The following is a 23,807-nucleotide window of genomic DNA, read 5'->3' on the forward strand; positions in this document are numbered from 1 at the left end:
ACAGGAAAGGAAGACGAGCAGATTTGAAAGGTGGCAAAGGTAAATTTCAAATGTTTAGATTGTATTTAGTTTGAAGTCATTTGTGGCAGTTTTACAGGTTATGAGCAAATCAAAATCTCACATCTGACTGGGGTGGGGTGGACTTAAAAGCAGCACAGGGGAGACGAGCAGGTAACTGCGCAGGTCTCGCTGCCGCCCCCTCAGGGTACCCGGGAGGCGCTAGGAGTCTCCCTCCGTCACTAATGAGCAACTTGTTCCTCACACCTCTCCGCACCGCACCGGGTCCCCAGCTGGCAACAGCAGAGCCTGCACTGCCCAGCAGCCACGCCTGTCTTCCCTCCAAATACGCTCTCTGAGTCACAGCAGTTTCACTAGCTCACATCCTGGGAAAATACTGACGGATGAACTCATGCTGAGGATGGGACACAGTATGAAGCTCCCCTTTTAAGGAGCAGTAGAGAAGAGATGACAAAAAAGAGTGCAAATGAATGACAAGAGCTGCCGGGGCAGTACATATCTGTAATTCCAGCTATTGAGAAGGCTGAGGCAAGAGGGTCACCTTAAGTTCAAAGTGAGGCTAAGCAACTTGGCCAAGATCCTGTTTCAAAATAAAATTTTAAGAAGATCTGAGTATAGCTCAGCACTCCCTGGGTTCACTCTCCAGGATCATAAAAAAAAGGGAAAAAAAGTGACAAAAAAAACCAACGAGAGTCAGGCATTTAGCTCAGCAGCATAAGCTCCTACCTGGCAAGTGCAAGGTCATGAATTTGACCCCCAGTACCAAAAAAAAAAAAAAAAAAAGTACAAATAATACAGGTCAAGAATGAGTAACAGTCCACTATTATGAGCCTGGAGCAGGCCAAAGAGGTAACAAGAGGATATTATGAGTACTTTAAGTACATGTTCAAAACTAAATGGGAAAATTTCCTTTTAAAAAAAAAAAAAAGAATGAAAATATAAAGTGAAACCCAAAGGATCAGATTGAAGAAAACCTGGGAACGTGTCATATGTACTCAGGCAAGAGTGCAATGAAGCCAGGCGTGGTGGCGCACACCTGCAATCCCAGCACTTGGGAGACTGAGGCAAGAGGATTGCCGTGAGTTCAAGACCCTGTCTGAAAAACAAAAACAAAACAAAATAAAGAACTATAAAGGAGAGAACCGCAATTTCAAAACAGAAAACAGATCAGTAAGAGCTAACTTAGTAGATCAGCAAACATGGAATTCTAAACCAATAATGAAGCCATCCACCTTAGATCACAAGAGGGTTCAAAGGCTGAAGAACTGGCAGCAAAGGGACCTTGAAAGGGTGGAAAGGACAAGAGCTGCAGGGTCTGCTCAGGAGGCCGGAAGCGGGCGGGGCGTCCTTCCCAGACTCCTCAGCACGCCCGGCCAGCTGCAGACACTGCCACAGACGGGCACTCTCTGAAAACCCTCTGTGCCCATGACACACTTCTGCCCTTGGGCTCTTGACAAGAGCCACACTGCCAGTCTGTGCAACAGGGACGCCAGCCACGCTGCAAGAAGCCAGCACAGAAACGAGGGGGCAGTGGCCGGGCCCGGCCTTGCTCCTGTGAGCTATCTCAATTCCAGCACCCCGGCTTTTCCTTTGCAGACCTCTGGACAAGTGAACTGGCCTGCAAGGTCTGAAAGGCTAAAGGCAGCAGCAGCAGCAGCAGCATGCCCTACATCACTCTCCACAACATCCACATTAAAACATGAAGGCTAAGGGTCCCGCACCCCAACTCATAAACCCAGAACAGCCGTCAGCTTTTTAAGAGTTCCACTCTTACATCCCAGATCACCATGACCCCAACATGCAGAGCTTTCATCAGGACACAACCAAGCTGAAGAAAACAAAATCGGGACAGAAAGGAAAAAATGTTCAAATAACCTTTAATATCCTCAGAAAAATAAGAAAAAGTATATATGCAAGAAACAAAATCGGTCTGTTAAAAAGGAGTTGTACGTGGTAAAACACGCCTATACCCGCCACACTCTGGAAGGCGGAAGCAGGAGCCCCGAGAAGAAGAATCCAAGATGGAGCCCAGGCTAAGCTACTCAGCAATACGGCAGGCAGGACCTTGTCTCAAATCAGAAATTCAAAAAGCGCTGGTATGCTCACCTGTAATCCCAGCACTCTTGAGAGGCTGAGACAGAAAGATCTGAGCCCAGTCGGCCTGGCATTTCGGCAACTTGGTGAGACTCTGTCTCAAAATAAAAATATTTTAACAGAGCTGTCGATGGAGCTGTATGTAAAGCCCGGGTTCACTGCCCAATGGGGGGACAGGGTGTACTACAAATTATTTTTAGGGATAATGAAGTATTTCTGAATGCACCATTAATGTGACATCAGGTTATACTTTGTGGATATTTCATTATACACTTAAAAATGTTTTTTTTTTAAATAAATAAATAAAAATCTTTGATTTTGCAGCTGGCTACAGTGGTGCATGCTACGATCCCAGCACTCTGGGAATCTAAGGCAGGGGATCAGAAGCTCCCCCTAGCGTGGGTAATTTAGTTAGCAGGGAGCGAGTGGGGATGTAACAGCACTAAGGCCTTACAGAATATAGAAAACAGAAGGGCTCTCACAAAAAAAAAAAAAAAAAAACCTGATGGAGGTCAAGGACTGTGGTCATTCACAAGCCTCACAGAACTTCCTGCTGCCTCAAATTGTACATGCAACAAGTACAGAAAGAGTAAATATAAAGAAAAAAGCTACCAAAGCAAACACAGGAACTGACAAAGTGAACAAGACACACACAGTCCCTAACTGCCAAACTCCCTGGGACATTCAACGGAAACAGAATGGAAAGTCAGAAGAGAGAGCAAACCAAGGATAAAGATTATATAAATACTTTACAAATGTAAGAAACAAGCCAGAGGCGAGACTATGGCAGCACGATCATGTTCATCAGATGGGCGGGCAGGCCCTGGTGTCTGGATGGTTAACCCTGAAGAGGAAAATCACACCTGTCTCAGACTTGAAGCCTAGGTGGGTCAGGGAAAAGTCACTTCCTAGAGTCCTGGCAGGGAGAAAGCTCAGGAAAGGGATAAAGGGACCCAATGAAAAAAGGTTCCAGCAAAGGGCAGACTTAGGGGACACAGAAGGACAGAAAGACTTCCACCATCTAATGGTTCCCTGCATCTATTAGGCAGCAGGGCAGGGCCTGCATGCTGAGGACACCAGGCACCTGCCCTAGTCCCGAAGCAGCCTGTGATATGTCTATCAGGCGTGGCAGAGAGTAACAATGACATGACAGTGGCTCCAGGCAGGGGTGGCTTAAGACTTAAAAAGTGAAGTCAAAACGAAGATAAAGATGAACCAGGGAAGCAGAGCGTACAAAAGCAGCTCAGGGCAATGGCAGAGGCAGGGCAGAGAGGCGGAGCAAGTCAGGTGAGGCACACAAGCAGTCCATGACAGCACCAGAGTGAGCAGCCAGGGGTCCAGGAGGAATGGCATTTAATGAAGTTTTTAATATGCAAAAACCAAAATAACCATACAACATGAAGAACATGCAGAGCTTCTCTCTTGCCCTAAAATACTTTCACAAATCTGTATGTGGCATCTTAGGGCGGGAGCTAAATCATAAAAGATGCACTGAATGAGGTGTAAGCAATGAGGGTGGCAACAGAAAATCGCTGGTTTACAATGAAAATTTAAGTGTCACCAACCTTGACTCTGCAGCGTTTCTGCCATGACTGGGTCAATTTGCAGTCGGGATAACAACTGCCTCTGCTGAGCACCTAGAATATAAATTTTAAAACTTCACTAAGCTTAAAACATAAATGCCAGCGTTCATTTCCCAGAAATTAATCTTGTTGGATTTCAGAAAATCTTCAAAATAAAGCTCCAAATATGTAAACTGTCAATCACTGGCACACCCCAAAACAAAAAGTTGTGCTTAGGATTAACCCAGAAATGGCAATGAGGACAAAGCCCTGGCTCTTCCTCGGTGAGCTGGCCACGTTTCTTGGATGGGAAGTAAAGCCTAAAAGAGAAGTTAAGGTAAGGATGGAGCAGTCAGCAGGTCCTTGAGTGCTGCCACCCAGGGGATGGGCCGGTCAACTAACTGGCAGACAACACAAGCAGCATCTCCCACTCCCTCCTCTACACCAACCCCCATCTCTCTCAAGACAACAAAACAAAACTCCAAAGTTCTCTCATTATGAAATTCCCAAAAAAACCTAAGGGTTCAGGAGGCTGCAAAAACAACAATAAGCAAGACTAACACTCAAATACGGCAAAATTCTACAGTCCAAGGCCCTAAAATCTGCAAAACATGAAAATGTAATCAGCACGCCGTGCAACATCACAGCCATCCTGGCCCGCACACAGGACACTGGTCCCCTAGGATTGTACCACACAGTGAGGCAGTAGCTATTCTAGTTTCCTTAAGCACACGCTACAGCGGCACCCTGATGGAAGTGCCTAAAACACATCTCTTGGACCATGCCCATTGTTAGGCATGAATGTAATTCTCTGGATCTGCTACATGAAAAGATGCTCAGAAACGGGACATGGTAGTGCACTCCTGCAATCCTAACTCTCTGAGAGACTGAGGCAGAAGGATCAAGGTGAAGCCCAACACGGGCAACTTAGTACTTACCAAGATCCTGTCACAAAATAATCACAAAAGGGACTGGAGAAGCAGCTCCGTGTGGAAACCTAAGATTCAATCCCCACGATAGCCAAAAACACCCAAACAACATAGCCAACTAGGGTATTTATCATCCTTTCCTCATAAAGCTCACAGAATCAATTCTCAATATGAGGCCCATAACGTTAATTCTTATCAATATTCCTAATTGCCACACTGTATAAAGCAGTAAAGAACTATCTTCACAAGCTGCTTGAAGAATGGGAAAGATCTCCACGCTTCCCTGCACCCCACAGTGCCTGGCAGGTGTCAGGTACCACCAGCTAATGTAGGAGGACAGTGTTACATTACAGTGTAAAAGCGGGGACACAAGCGGTAAAGTTGCAAAGGCTGCAATCTTAGTACGATGTTTTCACGCTGATTTTTAGTGCGTATCTGTGCTGTGTGGCTTCACAAGGACAATAACATGTAAGTACCTTTCATTGCAGGATACTTTTAAATTACAAAAATTATGTTCAATTTGACATCTTATTATTTTCCATTAAAACATGTTATATTACATTACCCCTGTAGTGGTATGTCCAAAAAGGGTAAATTTCTTCTAGAATTATCATGACAAAAACACATATCCTGAGGAACAGACCTGAAATCCAACTGTTGCTTGGTCACATTATATTCTTTGGGACAATCTGGGAAACTGACATTACGGAATATAGAAAAAATGCTCTTAAATACAAGTACCAGGTTCAAATATTACTACAACAGATCTCTTTAACGTATTTAACCAAGGAAAAAAATCACACATTTTAAAGAAACCTCACACAGATCCTGAAAGAGGTCTGGTATATCGTACTTCAAGGGTTTCATCTTCATGTTCATCAGTCATTTCAAAACATCACCTTGGAGAGCTTCTCTAAGATGGAATTCTGATAAATTCTAGGTTTTAAATTGAATCACACACACACAACTAAAATCCATGAAAACTTCACTTCTCTATGCAGTGCTGCTTCTGCATCAGACCTACACTTAAAAGACATACGGAAAGATACAGGAGAAAGGATAGTATCTAGAAAACATCAAAAGGGTTTACCTTTCTCAGTATTTCTAAGGAAGTTGATTATTTTTACATCACTATCCCTTGACTGTGATTCAAAATCTATCTCAGCTTGCAAATCTTCCAATTGTCTGTTGCATTCAGATGTTGATGTTGAATATTCATTCATTTTAACCTCCAAAGAGGAAATTTTTGCTTCATTCTGTGACATTCTAACATTTAGGTCAAAAAGATTTGCTTCTACTGTCAAAATTGCTGCTTTCATTCCTTTAATTTCATTGACATCCGTCGATATTTTTCTTAAAAGGTGGGAAATATTATCTAGCTCATTTAGTGAACAAGAGAAATTTGTTACAGAACCTACATCAACTGGTTCCGGTGAGAGGAAAACTGGTAGAGATGGTGACTGAAATCTTGAAGACATTTTCATAAAATTTTAGTATCTGGGAATTTTTCCTTCACAGCCCATTAAATTGTCTCATCAAAAGCAAAAGCAATGATCAATGCTGTTACCTTACGAAGTATTAAGAGTGACTAACATTTTAAAACCTGTAACTGGAAAAACAAGGTTGTACATTCTAGTCAGAAAATCTGAAAATGCTGAACACAGCAGAGCAATTTTTCTGTTTGCTACAACTCAGAAGTCCTGTTATGTAGCCACTGCAGCCTACTTGTAGCTCCTCGCCTAGTAACCCCATTATTACATACAAAATAATTCTTGCTTCTGATTGGCTGAAGAGAGACATGTGACATGCAAAGAATTTTCTATTATCTACCTCACATGATGGAAACACTAAAGAGATGTACCATAAATTAAGCAATATATTGCTAAGCACTTTATGTCTGAATAATATAAATGTACTTTTGCCCTTTTGTCCATGAAAGCATAACTTTCAAGCCTTAGACTCTTAGTTTTACAGCATCTTAAATTTCATTTACCCACTTTTTTTGGTACTGGGGGTTGAACTCATGACCTTACACTCAGACAGGCACTTATGGCACTGAACTAAATCCCCGGCTTCATTTATCCTTGAAAACAGTACAGTAATACAGCAGTTGTCAAACTCAATTCATTCCAAATTCATGTGTGAATACCACAAAGAAAACTGCAAATATTTTCCCTATAAGAAATAATGGAAAACCAAATAACTGGTTCTAAGGCTTCCAAAGTACACTTTTAAATTTGTTTTTCCAGGACTTTAACAAATTTTGCAGTGATTTAACTCTATCATGGTTCTGACAGTTTCCCTCTTAGCTTTACTGCTGGTATCACTAACTTTCTTTGGAGCCATGGTTATGTTATTTTCCACAAACAGCTCACTGAAAAAAGCACAATGACAAGGTTTTAATGCAGGAACTCAAGCACCATGTGCTGACTGAAAGCTGAAGGGTCACCCTTCTGTGCGCCCAGTGAGGCAGACGCCTGACTCACTCTCAGACCATTGGGTTTTTTCAGGTTGGATTTTTAGTCTGACTATCAAAGAAAGTTACAAATATCAAGCCTTTTTTTTCCAAACTTCGCTGTTGTGAGAAGTGGAAAGTTCAAGCTTAGAGGCATCTGACAACTGAGGCTTGGCATTACCTTTACAGAGAAAGAGGACTGATCACAGACTAGCTCTTTAAAAAATTGGGGCTGGGGACTGGGGATTTAGCTCAGCGGCATAAACGCCTGCCTTGCAAGCAGGCAGTCGTGAGTTCAATCCCTGGTACCGATAACAACGAAAAAGCCAAAAAAAAAAAAAAAAAAAAATTGAGGCTGGGGATTTAGCTCAGCAGCATAAGCGCTTGCCTTGCAAGCAGGCAGTCATAAATTCAATCCCCAGTATTGATAAAAAGGAAAAAGACAAAAAAAAAATCATTACGTGGGGCCAAGGATTTAGCTCAGTGGCAAAAGTACTGCATGACAAGCATGAGGTCATATGAGTTCGATCCCTGGTACAAAAAAAAAAAAAAAGGTCGTTATGTAGCAATAAAGGAAATCTATCACACTAACTTGAGTTTAAGGATGGAGAAATAAGAACTCGGCCTTGTTTTGACACAAAACTATTACTAGATACATGATTCTCACATACTTTCTCCCATCCTATGGGTTGTCTAGTCACATTTCTATAGTATTCTTTGAAACACAAATTTTAAAAATTTTGTTGAAATCCAATTTATCTATTTTTTCTTTCACTGCCTTTGCTTTTAGTGTCACTACTAAGAAATTGAACCCAAAGGCCATACAGACTTATGTGGGGGAGGGTGTTTTGTTTTCCTAATGGTTTAGTAATAATTCAGGTTTTTGTTTTCTCATTTTCAGCTCTTAAATGCAAGTGTTTGATCAATTTTGAGTTACTTTTATATAGTTAATAAAGGGTCCAATTTCACTCTTTTGTGTGGACCTCCAACAGTCTTAATACTATTCATTAAAAACTATTCTTTCTCCATTAAACTGTCTTAGCACGTTTGCCAAAAATCAACTGGTCATAAATATATGGGTTCATTTCTGGGATCTTGATCCTGTTCCAGTGGAATGTCCGTATCACCAGACTGGATTACTATATTACAGTTTTATACGGTTTTGAAAAACAAATCTTTGAACATTATTTCTTTCCAGTAATTTTGGCTCCCTGAAGTCTCTATTTCCACATAAATTTTAGGATCAGATACCAATTTCTACAAAAAGTCCATCTGGAATTTCAATAGACACTGATATGAAACTGCCGACCAACTTGAGAAGCACTGATACCCTGAACAGTATTAATGCCTTCTGATCCATTTATATGGAAAATCTTTCCATGGCTTTGGTTTCAGATAAGTTGTTTTGACTTTGATTTACCCTCCAGCCAACAAACATGTCAACTGGTACAGATGCAAGCTGGTAAATAATACTTATCACAACCTTTTCAAAAGAAAAGCTTTGGTTTCTCTGTCAAATTGCTATTACTCATAATAACAAAGAAAAAGCTAATTGCTGAAATTTATATAACAATACTTATTTCTCCACTCTATCCATACATTAATTTTTCAAAGTCCAGACTAAGTATGTAAAACTGACCAGACTACAAATTCACGTATTTTTTTAAAGAGCACTAGCTGACGTCATCTACTGTCAACATTAAGAACAGCGCATATAGGGGCTGAGGATTTAGCTCAGCGGCATAAGCACCTGCCTTGCAAGCAGGTGGTCGTGAGTTCAATCCCCGGTACCGATAAAAATGAAAAAGACAAAAAAAAAAAAAAAAAAGAACAGTGCATACTTAGCCAAGCACCACCTGCAAACCAGAGGGTTCACTAGAGGTCCGGGAACCCAGTGAAAAAAGCAAGAAAATGGTCAGTGGATCTATAGCAAAGAAACAAGGTACCTAATGTACCTAAAAAGATACATCCTTTATTGGTCATTGTGCCAGGGCCAACTTAGAATGCTAAGTAAGCAAAGGTTCTTCCAAAGATTTTAGTGTAAACACCTACTAGCAGGTAAAGTGTACCTATTTTAACATTTACTCCTCACAACAGAACAGAGTGGAGTGTAATGGTTATCTCTCTAATCACAGGTCAAGAAACTGGGGCACAAAGGAGTTAAAAATCAGCCAGTAAATGCCATGGCTTGGACTAACACTCCAGGTAACTCCATCATTTCAAGGCTGCATCTCTATCTATGATGCACTAAGTGGAACAAAACATCAGAGGACTCCATGTGGCATAACTCCTATTTCATACGTGCATACACACATATATGTAATAGGAACATTCCTATCATTCCACTTTACAAATCAAAATGCCCAAAAAACTAAACTAATTAATACAAACTACATTAGATTTCCAAGTGCACTGCTTACTGCTTAGAAAGGGGACAGAGTTCCCTAATTTGATCTGAACAGTAAAGTTCCCCCCCAAGCATCTTTCACAGTACTTGCAGTTCAAAGTGATCTATTTCAAGCACAGATGGGAACCAAATTTAGGATGGATAATTTCAACTTGTCAGCATATATTAAGACCACACTTTGAACCGTTCCTGGCCTTGTGATGTGTGCTAAGATACACTCTTGTGAAGCTGGGCAATGACAATGAGCCACAGGCCCCCAAGCAGTCACAGGATTATAAAGGAAAGGAACCAGTACTGAAGCCTACAGTGTGCTATATTCAACACATTCCATGAGATTTAGAAGAGCTCTATAGTAAAATAAACTGTGTCAGATAATCTGCCCAACTGCAGGCCAATGTAAATGCTCTAAGCATACTTAAGGCAAGCTACTCTGCATCTTAGACACCTAAGTTTCAATGTTTAAAAAGACTTACTTGGATACAACTCTATCAAAAAGCTAGGTGCATGTGTATCGACCCCATCACAAAGTCCAGGCGCATCTAAATATGCAGTCTCTCATGCTGGAAAACGAATACTCAACCTGTCAGGCATAATGGCATACACCTGTAATCCTTGCCCTCCAGGAGACTGAAACGGAATGCAATTTAGTGAGTTTGTCTCAAAAATTAAAAAAAAAAAAAAAAAAAAAAAACTGGCTGGGGATTTAGCTCAGTGGCTTAAGTGCCTGCCTGTCAAGCGTGAGGTCATGAGTTCAATCCCTGGCACCAAGAAAGGAAAGAAAAAGAAAAAAACCTGAAACAGCTGGCAATGTAGTACAGCATAATAAAGGTACAGGTTCAATTTGCAGTACCCAAATAAACAAATTTTTTTTAAAAAAGGCTGGCGATGCAACTCAGTGCAAAGGCCCTAGGTTCAATTCCCAGCACAGGGGGATAGTCGGCCTATGGAAACATAATTCTTAGCATTCACTAACAAAAAGTCACAGGGAGGGAACCTAAAGATGGGAGGCCAGGGAAAGCCCACAAATGTTATCTAAGTGAGCTATGCCAACACCTGAAAGAAAGTATACAAGCATCTCAGGCTTGGTCACTTCAAATGTCCTAAGAGATAACAGAGCCAGAGACAGAGGGAAAGGGCTGTGGGCGATGAGACCAGAGAGGATTTGGATGTATACTTGGTGTGTGACAGGAAGCCACCAGAGGGTTCTGGGCAGGAGAGCAATATGATTTAACTTAGTTTAAAAGCATCACTCTGCTGCTGTGTGGGATAGACTGCAGGAAGCCAGGTCTGAGAGTGCACACACCTGTAAGGTCAGTTTTCTAACACCAGGGCAAATCATGGATGGTGACACACTAGGACAGCAGCAAAAGGGATGAGCATATCCTGAAGGTGGAGGCTGACAGGTCACAGAAGGGAAGGCAGGAGATAAGAGGAAAGAGAAAAGAACAGGAGGGAAGAAGAGCCCTGAGCATAAAAGAAAGAAGGGAGGAGTCTGGCCTGAGCAACTGGAAAGATGGAGCTACCATTATCTAAAATGAAGATGAATGCAAGAACAGACTGGAGGAGCAAACTAGTTAAGCTTTGAACAAGTTTGCAATAACTTACTAAATACCCAAGAATAAATACAAAGCAAGCAGTTCGATAGGAATTACAAGTCCAGGGGTGAGGCCAGGCTGGAGATGCTATTTAAAGCCTTAAAGCTGATGATACAAGACATCAGTGCAATGAGACAGGACAAGAACAGTGCGTAGCAGAATGAGGTCTAACATAGGCAGACACTTCAAAAACCAAAGTCAAAATGTATGCAAAAAGGTTTTCTATTAAAAAAAAAAAAAGAAAAAAAAAAAAAACACAATCCTACAAGAAGTACAAAAAAAGGAGCAAATTCCCTGAGAGAACCCAGATGACTGGTGGGAGGATCAGGACAACAACCTGCTCTCCAGCAAACTCCACCGCTGTGAGACTGACTGCTGCATTCAGAGCTCAGCCTGCCTGCAGAACAGCAGCACACACCACAGGGCCAGGGCAGCCTCTGTCCTGTCTCTTTCTAAACGATAAACCACTATCTGCAAACACTGCTGGAGCAATCCCGGCAAGTGAGAGGGCAAGAAAAAGCAAACACTGACTCTGAAGGAAACCATCAGTTAGAAGAAAAGAGTTCTTTAAAAGTAATCATTCTAATTAGAATCTGCAGACAAATTCACAATGATACTGTATCCACAACATAAGACACTATGAAAAGATAAAGCAATACTAAGAAGAAAAGAAAAAAAGAAAGTTTGTAGAAATTAGAAAAAATACTCATGGCATTTAAAAGAAAAGTCACATGGGGGGCCTGAAGACACAGAAGGTCCCCCAACTTATTTTGTAATATTGAAAAATACAAATGCAGCAGAAAAAGTGAAGTACTTCAAATTTTGAATTTCAACCTTTTCCCAGGCTAGCAATATACAATATGATGCTATCTTCCTCAAACAAGGCAGCAACAGCAAGCTCTGGCCTCCGGTTAGCCAATACGATCACAAGTCAACAGTTACTACTCCGCAATGTACTTACTTTGCTAAGTGTAGGTAGGCTCATGGGTTCAATGCATTTTCAACCTATAATGTTTTTCAATTTATAATAGATTAATCATCCCCCTCTTTTCTTTTTTGGGTACAGGGAACTGAACTCAGAAGTTCACACTTGCCAGGCAGGCATTGTGCCACTGAGCTAAATTCACAGCCCTTGTACCCCCATTCTAAGTCAAGGAGCACCTGTAAATTCAAATAAGTATTCAAAGAGTACAACAAGATGAAACAAAGAAGACATGAGACTGACAGAAGATCCAAGTGGCTTATTATCCAACAGAATTTTCAAAGGAAACAATGAAACCAGAATACATTTTTAAAGAGATAATGCAAGATTTTTACACACAGAAGGGAACACTTTTTCAAATCTAGTATTTGCAAAGGGGCCAGGGATTTAGCTCAGTGGCATAAGCACCTGCCTGGCAAACACAAGGCCATGAGTTTCATCTCCCAGTACCAAAAAAACAAAGTTTGCATAAAGGATTACTGTTAAAGTGACTTTCTAGTGTTCAGGCAATCACAGTGAACCTGCAACACAACATGGAGAAGCCATGCTCAGTGGCACATGCTTTTAACACCAGCCCTTAGCAGGCTGAGGCAGGAGAGTTATAAACTGGAGTCTTGCCTGGGCCCCTTAGTAAAACTGTCTCAACATCAAAAGACAAATCATTTTACTGTCCTTCCACTATTTACCTGTTGGCATCTAAGGTTACTTCTGTAAATGAGCTTGTCAATCTCCTGGGTGACTATAACAATTATAATGCAGAGGAACAATGTCCCCATGCTGAAGATCCAGGATCCTAAGATGGGAAAGGGTCCTAAGTGAATTTTTTTCCTGTAACAAGGAGGAAAAAAACCCTGGCTAAATATTCTATAAATTCTAATATAACATAGAATTCTCAAGAAAAAGCAGACTTAGATGGCAATACGGGTAAGCAATTGCAAAAGGGAAAATAGGAATGAAAATATTATGTAAGAAAGAGCCAGCACTGCCATGCAGAAAGGAAAAAACAGCTACATAACAAGAAAAACATCCAGGGAATTCCTGAACAAAAAAAAAACCCAAGTTAAATAAAATGTGAACTTGTCTGTGTAATGGGTAAATCTGGTTTTGAACTTTTAAGAACCTTAAAAATCATGGTAGCCTTAACTAGGAAAATGGAACAAAATGTAAATTTGATCAACTTTGACAAAAACAATTTAGTAAAAGTAAAAAAAAAAAAATTAAAAGTAAAAACAATTTAGATAGGGGTGAAGGCGGGCAAAATGTTCATCTTTTGGGGGTTAGGGGTGGGGAGTAGAGCCTTACTATGCAGTTCGGACCGGCCTTGAACTCACTATGAAGTCCAGCCTCGCCTCAAACTTGCAGTTACCTTCTGCCTCAGCCTCCTGAGTGCTAGGACATCCAGCTAGCAACGCCCATCTTTCACATGTCAAAATATACTGAGAGACAAAATATTCTGAAATATCGTTAAAAAGATGAGAAAGATACTTAGATGCATTACTTAAAATTACAAATGTAACAAATAAACGAACAGTGGTTCTTATTAGAAGTTTACATCAGGCAAAGATACGGGTTAGATTCTGACATATCCCAGGAGGAAATCAACAGATAGCATCTATAACCGATAAATGCTCAAAGAATGGATTACTCATATTATTAGACATGGATAAAGTAAGAAAAAGTCAAACATAAATTGTGACTTTAAGGAGTAGAGAACAATGGAGCAAGGAATGTTTCTGCCTTTTTGTTTTAAATCTTTCTATACTACTTGATTATTTTCTAATCTATTACCAGAGGTCACAATACACACTGATTAGTTTTTCCAAATTTCCTATGGTGAGCATATGCTTCATACCATAAAATCTTTCGTTTTAATTTTTTTTTTTCTGAGATAAGGTCTTGCTGTGTGGTTCAACTGACCTTGAGCTATGTAGTCCAGACTGGCCATGAACTCACAGCAATCCCCCACCTCAGCCTCTGAAGTGCTGGAATTACTGGTGTGCGCCACTATGCCCAACGTAAATGTTTTTTGCATATAACATATATCAAACAGGAAAAAATAAAAGAAATCCACACCTAGACAAATCATAGTAAAACTGCAGAACGCCAAAGACAAAAAGGTTCTTGGATGCAGCTTTGAAAGAGAGAAAGGACATATCACCTACAGGAAGGAGAGACAATTAGAACAACAGATGTCTTCTCAAGAACAATGGAATCCAGAAGACAGTGGAATGTAGTCTGCCCACAGTCTGCCATACTCCCAGGCGTCTGGACCCTAATGGCCACCACGTTGAGTACCTCTTATAACTGTAGAAGCCAAAGGTAACTTGTATTAATCTCGTGATGGCTCTATAAATTTAATGTTAAAATATTTATACAAGTTTTTATTTTCCTTATTTATAAATTTTTTTGGCAGACTCTGAATATAAGGTACGGACAGCAAATAACTACCTAAATTTAGGTCTACAACAAAAACTATCACACAGGAATAAGAAGAAATAAAAACACTCATATGTAAACAAACATTTACATCAACAAGAAGTTTTAACAGGAATTTCCAAAAAACACTTAAAATATTAGAAAATTATGATCTCCTAATACTGAGTGTGAGAATGAATAAAATGTTAAACATGTAGGTAATTTCAAACAAACACATCCTGGAGAAAATAATAATTGTGTTCCACTTACGTACTGAAAAAACAACACCAGCCCAGCAGGTGGTACATACCTGTAATCCTAGTACTCAGGAGGCTGAGGCTGGAGGACCACTGTGGGTTCAGAGCCAGCCTGAGCTACAGAGTGAGACCCGGCCTCAAAAAGCAAACAACAAACAAACAAAAAAACCAAACTGGAAACAGAATACCAGTCAAGAAGGTAGAAACTGAAGCTAAAAGTACTCTACTGTTTTATTGTTTGGAAATGAGGTCAAGATATTAATTTCTGGACTATTAAAATAAATGTCCTTGAAAAAAATTCAATGAGACACACTAAGAGAATAGAAATTAAGAGTTTAAATTATAAACCAGTCAAAATATTAAGAGCCAGGACTATTAATAATGAAAGTAATCAATGAAACTTTAAAAGGTGATAGAAACTAATCCAATTACATCACAAATTCTAGTAAGTGATCAAAATGCACTGATAGAAAGGCAAACTCGGGGGCCAGGGATTTAGCACAGGGGCATAAGTGCCTACCTGGCATGCGCTAGGTCCTGAGTTCAATCTCTGGTACCAAAAAAAAAAAGGCAAACTCAGGCCATATGCAGTGGTGTACAGTAATCCTAGTACTTGAGAGGCTGCGTCACGAGGATCACCACAAATTCATGGCCAGCCTGGGCTACATAGTGAGTTCAAAGCTAGCCCGTTTCAAAAAAACCAACAAATAAAGGCAAATCCAGACAGGATTAAAAAATAAAACCCAGCTTTATGATATATAAGTAAGACATATGCCAAAAGCTCAGGGAATACTGAAATCAAGGCATAAAAATACATAAGACAAACTCTACACAAATAGCTATCTAAGACAAAATTGACTTTAAAATAAAAGCACCTGCTTTACAGGGAATCACAGATCAAGACAAATAATTCAACTTGCCAGAAAAATATAGTAGTTTTAATTATGCATGCACCTAATAAGTAATATCCTCTAAATAAAGCAAAAACTGATACAAATACTGAGAAATTAGGGTAAATTTTACATTATGATAGGAAGCCACAATGCTTTCAATTATAGATTGGTCAGGGAGACACAAAGCTCACCATGGTTTGAACAGGAGAGCTTTGATCTACTGAATAAATGCAAAACCTGTCCTCCAACAATGAGCCTTTTTTCTAAAATGTACATGAAGATACACAAAACCGACTAAGCAATTATTAACACTCCTCAAAGACTATGCATTATATAGATATTAACCACAATATAATTAGGAACTAGAAAACAAAGACTAAAAGACAAAACTTTCATATCCTGTATATTCTTTTTAGTTTTTTTTTTATCCTGTATATTCTTAAAAGTTTCAAAAACTCATGAGTAAAAGAATCATAATGGAAATTATAGACACTTTAATAATGAGGCCTTGTATCAAAACTACTAACACAGTAAAAGTTGTACATCAAAAGAAATGTATAACCTAAGTGTAATACTGGAAGTTACAGGCTAAGATGGACTAAGAAAAAATATGGAAGGATGTACTTGAAAGAAGAACAGAAATCAATGAAACAGAAAATAAAGACACTACATGAGAATAATGCCAGAATCATGATGGTAATAAATCTTTCAAAAAAACTGACAAGACAAATTCTGGTGACAGACTGACCCAAGATAAAAGGTGAAAATGCACACACAGTAAAGTGGGCAGGCTAGGAAAACCAGAGGCAGTAGGGGTGGTGGTGCACACTTGTAATCCCAACACTTTGGAAGTGAATCTGTGAGTTCCAAACCAGAGCTACATAGTGAGACCCTATCTCCAAAAAAAAAAAAAAAAAAAAAAAAAAACCAAGAGGACAGAAAGAACATACTATCACAACCCATGTCAATACATGTACATATTTAATTTTTCAAAATGTCTGAAATAACTGTAAAACTGTAAGGACATTAACAATTGCTTACCATCACTTTACACCCGTGAACAATGTATCTAGTCATAGTCTTTAACAACACCTGCACTTGGTAATATTTCAACTCAACCTTTCTTTAAAACATGACAAGAACCCTAGTGAACCAATCCATTCGCGACATAATGAATTTTCATAAAGCAAAACATCTTCTAACCACCACCCAGTTCAAGCAAACGAACTTCTGCCAATCCCTCTAGACACCTCTCCATGTGTCCCATCTTAAATCACTCCTCCCCAAAGGTAGCCAACAAATGCCTTTTAGAGTACTGCCCAAGGGGTTCTGCGTGGTTTTATATATTGGTTTGCATTTCTGGAAACGGTAAGTTAAATGTACTCCCTTTATTTTGATTTGTCCTTTAACATTTTTGCAAATTCTCAGACCACCTAACCTACAAAGTGACCCAGAGACTCAGTCGTACTGCTGCATACTTAAGATGCAGTTCTATCATTGTTCTGAACTCTATACCTTGCAAGCTGTTGGGTTGAGACGTGATGACCTAAGATTCAAATCCTTGGGGCTGGGGATTTAGCTCAGCGGCATAAGCACCTGCCTTGCAAGCAGGCAGTCGTGAGTTCGATCCTTGGTACCGATAAAAATGAAAAAGACAAAAAAAAAAAAAAAATCCTTTGGCCAAGACTAAAAGGTAGTGTTATGTTCTTTCTTCAAGAGACATAAAAACAAATCATTTTTATTCATTCAAAAAAAAAAAAACAGCAAAGGGATTGGGGAGAATTGGAGCTATAATTTTGTTACTTTATCAAAGTTGTTTAGACTATTCCAAATCTTTATTTTTACAGAAATGTAAGAATCAAAATGTTAATCTATATGAAAAATGTTGACAGTTTGATAAGAGATTGTGTTTTCTGATCTTTATTATTTTCTTCTATTTATTTTTGGTTTCATTCTGTTTTTTAATAAAAACAACAAAACACCTCAAGGTCTACCCTTCTGTTTTTTCACTTAGTAGCTGAATTACCTTTCTTAATAAGATGTTTCCCTCATCTATCATGTCAAGGGTTAACATTTCTCAGACTGCAAGGCTATACATGTGCAAACCTACACAACTAACATAGTAATTCAAAAGGAATCATAAAAAAATCCATTCATGAATTGGCATAGTCTGACTCCAACAAAACTCTATTTAAAAAACTGGTACCTACTCCTGTACTACCTGGTTACCGAGTGGTACCACTTTACAGGAAAATACAAATGCTCGTTGTTTTATATACCAAGTTGTCAAGATGAATATCGCTTTAGAACGGAACAGTGGTGGCAAACCTACTGCGCCATGTTCTTTAAGACAAAAGATGCTAATGTACTGAGTTGTCTTTTCTAAATCGAATCTCAATATTCACGTTTAATTGCAATGGTGGCACTTTGTGATGAAGAAGTCAGTTTAGGGTGCAGTTTGGGCATTCGTCTCTAAAACACTCACCACCACTGCTCTAGAAGGTGATCAGTAAAGGTTTACTTTTGGTTGGGTTGAAGAATGCATGACAGAACCCCACCCACTGCCATTTGTACTCTTACTGGAGCTCAAACGGTTCCACACGGCCAATGGAAGTGCTGAAAAGTTGACTCCTGAATCCTTCTGACATGACTGCCACACTGACAGTTTCTTTGCTACGTATAAGGTCTAAACATCCTAGATCACCTTTACCTTTGGTGCTACAGCCAAGAGATCAAACATTTCTCAAGAAGCCTAGTTGTTAACACAGGAGGTAGTCCAAGATCATAATCTGCGAACTAGGTACACCCAGTGGTATGGGACAGTTCAATGATTCTTTGCCTTTCCAGAAATGAATCTAAAGAAAAATTTAGGTGAGTTTATAAAAACTCACAGAACATGATTTTTACTTATTAAAAACTCATACTCTGTTAAGATTCCTTAAGAAGGGGCTGGGGATTTATAGCTCAGCAACATAAGCGCCTGCCTTGCAAGCAGGCAGCCGTGAGTTCGATCCCCAGTACCGATAAAAAGGAAAAAGACAAAAAAAAAAAAATATTCAGTGTAAAAATGTAAGCTTTCTAGTATACAGCTTCAATTTTTCTTCTTCTTTAGAAGCTTTTACTTATCTATTGAGACAGGGTCTCACTATGTATTTCAGGCTGGCCTCAAAGTCATGACAATTCTCCTGCCTCAGTCTCCCACGTACTGGGATTACAGGTGTGTGCCGCCAGGCCCAGCTTCAGAAGTTTCCTTACAAGATTAGTTAAGGTGTTCCCTTGTTCCCCACCACCACCAGAGATTTCTATTTTGCTTTCTTTGTGTTGTTTTACTATCTGCCATTTTCTCTTGAATTATTCTTCTTTATGATTTTTATAATGTTCCTCCCTTTATCTTCAATGTCTCTGTAAATATTTCAGGTTGCTAAAACATTAATCACTGAGTCATTTCTAATATTTTTTTTCTTGTAGTATTAGGGACTAAATCTAGGTCTGTACACAAAACCCTTCATTTGTAAATAAACTTTTACTTGTAATTCTTCTTGATTCATTTTAAAACTTTTTCCAATTCTCTTTAATGTTCATTTTACATCACAAATTTGGGGGATTTTTTTTGGGGGGGGGGGTGCATGGTACCAGCGTTTGTATCCAGGGCCTCAAGCATACTACGCTATCAAGCACTTTTCTATCTCCAGACCTTTTCAAGACAAAGGTATACTGGAGAAAAAAAGACAGAGGTCTGATAAATTTCCCTGGCTGGTCTTAAATTTGTGCTCTTCCTGCCTCAATCTCTCAAGCAGCTGGGATTAATTATGTAACACTACACCCACCCACATCTTACATGTTCTCAATGTCTTCTAGCTAACTGTGAAATAGTCTATCTTTTTGTTTTCAACACCTGAGCAGAAGTGTAGTTCAGTGATAAAGCACATGCTTAGCAAATATAAGGCCATCGGTTTCATTCACACCATCTAGGAGAGGAGAGGGGAGGGACAGAGGAGGGAGAAAAGAAGGGGAGGAGAAAGAAGGGAGAGGAAGACACACGATGTAATCCTAAAACTCCATGAAATCTGCACAACTAAAAGAACACAAGTTTCCAAGGATTGAAAAAATGTATTCTAAGATTAGACAAAAGAAAGTGTAACTGGAAATAACAATGTGAATACAGATTTTATTTAGGCAAAACTTTAAAAATCAGATCTTAGAAACAAGTTGGAATCTTTTCTGAAGAGAATAGGGAAAATAGATTTGAGATCATGGAGAAGGAACAAGCAGGTTCAGTGCTCAGAAAACAGCTACTTAGGACCCCAGGGCATCAGTCCTGGACAATAAGGGCAGGTGCGGGTGCTTTCACGGAGCAGCCACACACTGGTCACACTTTAGAACTCAGGAGACTATGCACAGTCAGGGATGGGGAAGAGGCAAAAAGGAGGAAACAGAACACTCAATCAGAAGCTAACTACTTCAGACCATCAGGTTCAAAAAGTAGGGCCATTGGGACAGACAGGATGGATCACAGAGGAGCATGCTAAGTGAGGGGAGATTTAAAGCCCAAGATTTCAAGGTATGGAGAACAGGGGTAGAATCCAAAAAGGAAGGTAAGAAAACAAATAAATAGATATCTAAGTAAAAACTTTAAAAACCAGCAATATCCATTACGGCTGAGTGACTGGATTCATGGGAATTTACTGCATTTCTTTCCACTTCTGAGAACATTAAAATTTTCTATAATAAAAATCTGTGCATTAAAGGGGTTGGGACTGAACTCAGGAAACACTGAGCTAAATGCCAATCTTTTTTGTTTATGTACTTTGAGGCTGGCATCTAAGTTGTCGGGTTAGCTTTCAATGTGACCCTCCTGCCTCAGTCTCTGAACAGCTGGGATTACAGGTATATGCCAACACATCTGGTTTCATAATAAACATTTCAAATTTCTTAAGTGTAGGTCTGAGCACTCTTCATAAATAACCTTTTATTCTTTTTTTAGTCTGACATTCACAGCACAGCTAATACTCCATTAAAAACCCACTTGAAAATAAAGCCTTACGAGGAAGTTTAGTAACAAGTGATATATTTAAATCCTTACCTTGATTTTTTTCTGCATTATCTCCTTTTGTTTCCTCTTCTTTAATAGGGGGACTAACTCTGGAGGTCCTGCTTTGCCCCTGGACCACTTCTGCTAGCAATTCCTCTTGAGATGTTCGCGTTCTAGGAGCAACTGGAAGTGTCTGTTTCTGTGGAACTTTAACATAAAATTAAGAGATGGAAACATAACAAACATCAGAACACATCAAAACTCAACGGTTAACATATCATAAATGCCTCTTGAGTCTAGAACACTCGAGCATTGACATGAGTTCAGAGACTATTCCCCTAGCCTTTCTTGTATTTCTGAGACAGATAAACGGTATCACACATTTTAAGGCATATGCCACAAAGAGTAGAGCACAATGTATTCATTTTTAACCAAATGCAGTTTAAGCTTTATGTTAATTTTGAGTTGTAATTTAGGTAATCTAGATGCAGAACGTTTCAAAGCTACTTCTTAAAGCTTTTGGATCTCCAAGTCAGGTATGGTGGCTCACACCTGGAATCCTAATACTAGGATTACAGTACTAGGCAGATTAACGTAGGAAAATCACAAGTTTGAGTCCAGCCTAGGCAACCATGTAGCCAACAAGCTGTCTCAAAAAAATTAAACAGAGCTGGAGATATAATTTGAAAGGATTTTGCCCTAGATAGGATATTACAGCAGTGGGAGGTGGGACCAAAGGATGTTTACCTTGAGGTCACCTTCCTCCTTCCCCTATGACAACTTCCTCTTCCTTCTAACAGTGGCGCGAGAAAGTCCCAATCAGCTGCTCACATGTCAGCAATGCCACCCTAAGCGCCACCTCAATCAGAAACTATATGTATGTCCCATGTCCCAACTTTGCGGCAGAGAAAGCCAGGCCCCGGCGGTCATGGTGTTCTCCGCGTCCTTAGAATAAAGGCTATTTATATTTTATATTTTCTCTTTTATCACCCCGAAAACCCTATCATAATTCAGTGTGAAAGCCCCTGGGTTCAAATCCCAGAGTCCTATCCCACCCTAGGAAAATACCTGGGGATCTCCTATTGGAGGACATTTTAAGGTTACAGATATTCTCTAGCTTTGTTATGTCAAGCACTGGTCTTTGTCTGATAACCCTTATCTCCATGCCAAAACTTGTTTATGTTCAAGGGTAAATTGATGATGAGGAGACAGATCAGGATGGAAAATCAATGGCTAATCAATCACTTAGGAAGCAAAGACATAAGAATATAAAAAGCAGGACAGTACTCTAAGACAGCACTGATCGAATCCATAGTAAAAAATTTTAAATGATTTGAGAGTTAATTACCATCATCTTGTTACCACAGAAGTTTAAACACTGGCTACAATAATGAGACATAAACACAGAAATCAATGCTGTAAAAATGGCACCTATCATCTGTACTTCAGAATTAACTTTCTGCAAGAAAGTCTATTTTAAATACATGCAGTATCTTAATATTCTGTCACAATATTGGAATTCCAACGAGTTAATTTTAATCTATCATCTCCAATGTAACCCATGTCAAGAGTAAAGACACTAAGAAATATTCATAGTTATGGGCAGCCAATGGGTCGGTCTTAAACCCAATCCAAGTGAGGATATACAAAGGCCTTGATCCAAAGTCTGTCCCAGAATTTATTATCTTGTGAAAAACGGAGTGGCTCAAGGATGAGTGACAGTGAGAAAGGTGAAAACTACCTGAGCTGGCCATGCAGAGAGTAAGCATCTTTAAAATTGGAGGGGGGGGGGGTGCGTGGGGGTCTGCAAAAAGGCCAGTCTGAATAACCTAATTAGGGTATCATTTAAATATTTTTAGGGGACTATTAAGTTTTTGATATGGAAATTTTTGTGCCCTGGGAAGCCTCTTAAATTGAGGCTCAGACATAGTCACATTCCTGAAGCTATCTGGCTCTGGCATCTCACTGTTGTCATCTTTATGAAGAATGCAATAGGAGAAAACAGGAAACTGTTGGTCTCAAAGACTGCGTGCACAGTGCGTATCAGTACCTCTGCTAGCATTAATGGCACTGCTTAAAGCCAATGAAAAGAAAAAAGTAGTTTAGTCAGCTCTGTACATATCAGTACATGGAGACAGGGTCTAGTTAAATTAATGCAGAGGTAGTATAGTTATGCACTCAAGGAAAGCCGTCTTCCTGGTCTCCTACAACAAAATGATGATGTGCTTCTATCAGTACGATATTAGGGCAAAGCCATCACAACTGAGTTCTCTCCCCGCCCCTTCTTTTTTTGGCAGTACTGAGAACTTAATCTAGGGATCCACACGTGACAGACAAGTGCTCTACCCCTGAGCAACACCCCTAGCCCTACTGTGATTACTTTTTATTATCGTACCATCATCATCTTGATACAGGGTTTTACCAAGCTGCCTGGCCTGGCCTTTAACTTGCAACCCTGCAGTCTCAGCCTCCTGAGCAGCTGGGACCCCAGGTATAAGCCACTGAACTGGCTCCCCCTTCCTCCACTTCACTAATGGATTCCAAAGTGAAGAAACCAATCTACTTGTTTTTAAGTTTTAAACGGAATTTCTCTAGGGAATTGGAATGTATGTAGCTAGCGACGGAGCAGTTCACTAGCACACACAAGGCCCTGGGTTTGCTCTCCAGTACCACATAAAAACACAACAAAACCAAAAACACAAACTTGCCTAACTCCAGCTACTTACTACTATCCAATTTTTCTACCTATTATAAATTTATAACTAATGTTGAATGTGAAAGTCTCATTTTTTAATCTAAACTTTTAAGTCAGCATTGGTGGTACATAATCTATAATCTCATCTTTTCAGGAGGCTGGGCAGTAGGATTGAAAGTTCAAGGCCAGCCTGGGCAACAACATAAGAATGAACTTGTTTCAAAATAAAATAAAAAAGAGTTGGTGTATAGCTCAGCACTAAAGCACCTCACTAGCACATGCAAAGCCCTGGGGAAGTTCAACCTCTGGTATCACCAAAAACAAAAAAAAAGCCCTCCCTTTAAAGTTTATATTATCTGCTTCGTAGTCTTTGGAATGAAGGTGTAGAAGGTACTATAGGTTCTATATGGTACTCAAAAAACTAAACTCCAATGACACTTTTTCAAGTTGATCAAACTTCCTTCTAAAACCAT

General features: G+C 39.6%; 1 protein-coding gene across 9 annotated transcripts in view; it reads right to left on the reverse strand.

Moving 5' to 3' along the window:
• Zc3h14 (zinc finger CCCH-type containing 14) overlaps nucleotides 1-23,807 on the reverse strand; it is a 48,031-nt gene that overhangs the window by 10,514 nt on the left and 13,710 nt on the right. For 5 of the 9 annotated variants that reach the window (XM_005004865.4, XM_005004864.4, XM_003472341.5 and 2 more), the window contains exons 9-10: nucleotides 20,691-20,846; nucleotides 3,678-3,749 (exon numbers count right to left, since the gene is read on the reverse strand). In XM_005004865.4, the coding sequence (XP_005004922.1) occupies nucleotides 3,678-3,749; nucleotides 20,691-20,846 (228 nt within the window). The remainder of the gene's footprint in view (nucleotides 1-3,677; nucleotides 3,750-20,690; nucleotides 20,847-23,807) is intronic. The other 4 variants (XM_063240936.1, XM_063240935.1, XM_063240933.1 and 1 more) reach the window with 1 other exon arrangement.

The sequence above is a fragment of the Cavia porcellus genome, unplaced genomic scaffold (genome assembly GCF_034190915.1).
Source record: "Cavia porcellus strain 051 isolate PalLab524CR breed Dunkin Hartley unplaced genomic scaffold, mCavPor4.1 scaffold_31, whole genome shotgun sequence".
Classification (NCBI taxonomy): Eukaryota; Metazoa; Chordata; class Mammalia; order Rodentia; family Caviidae; genus Cavia; species Cavia porcellus.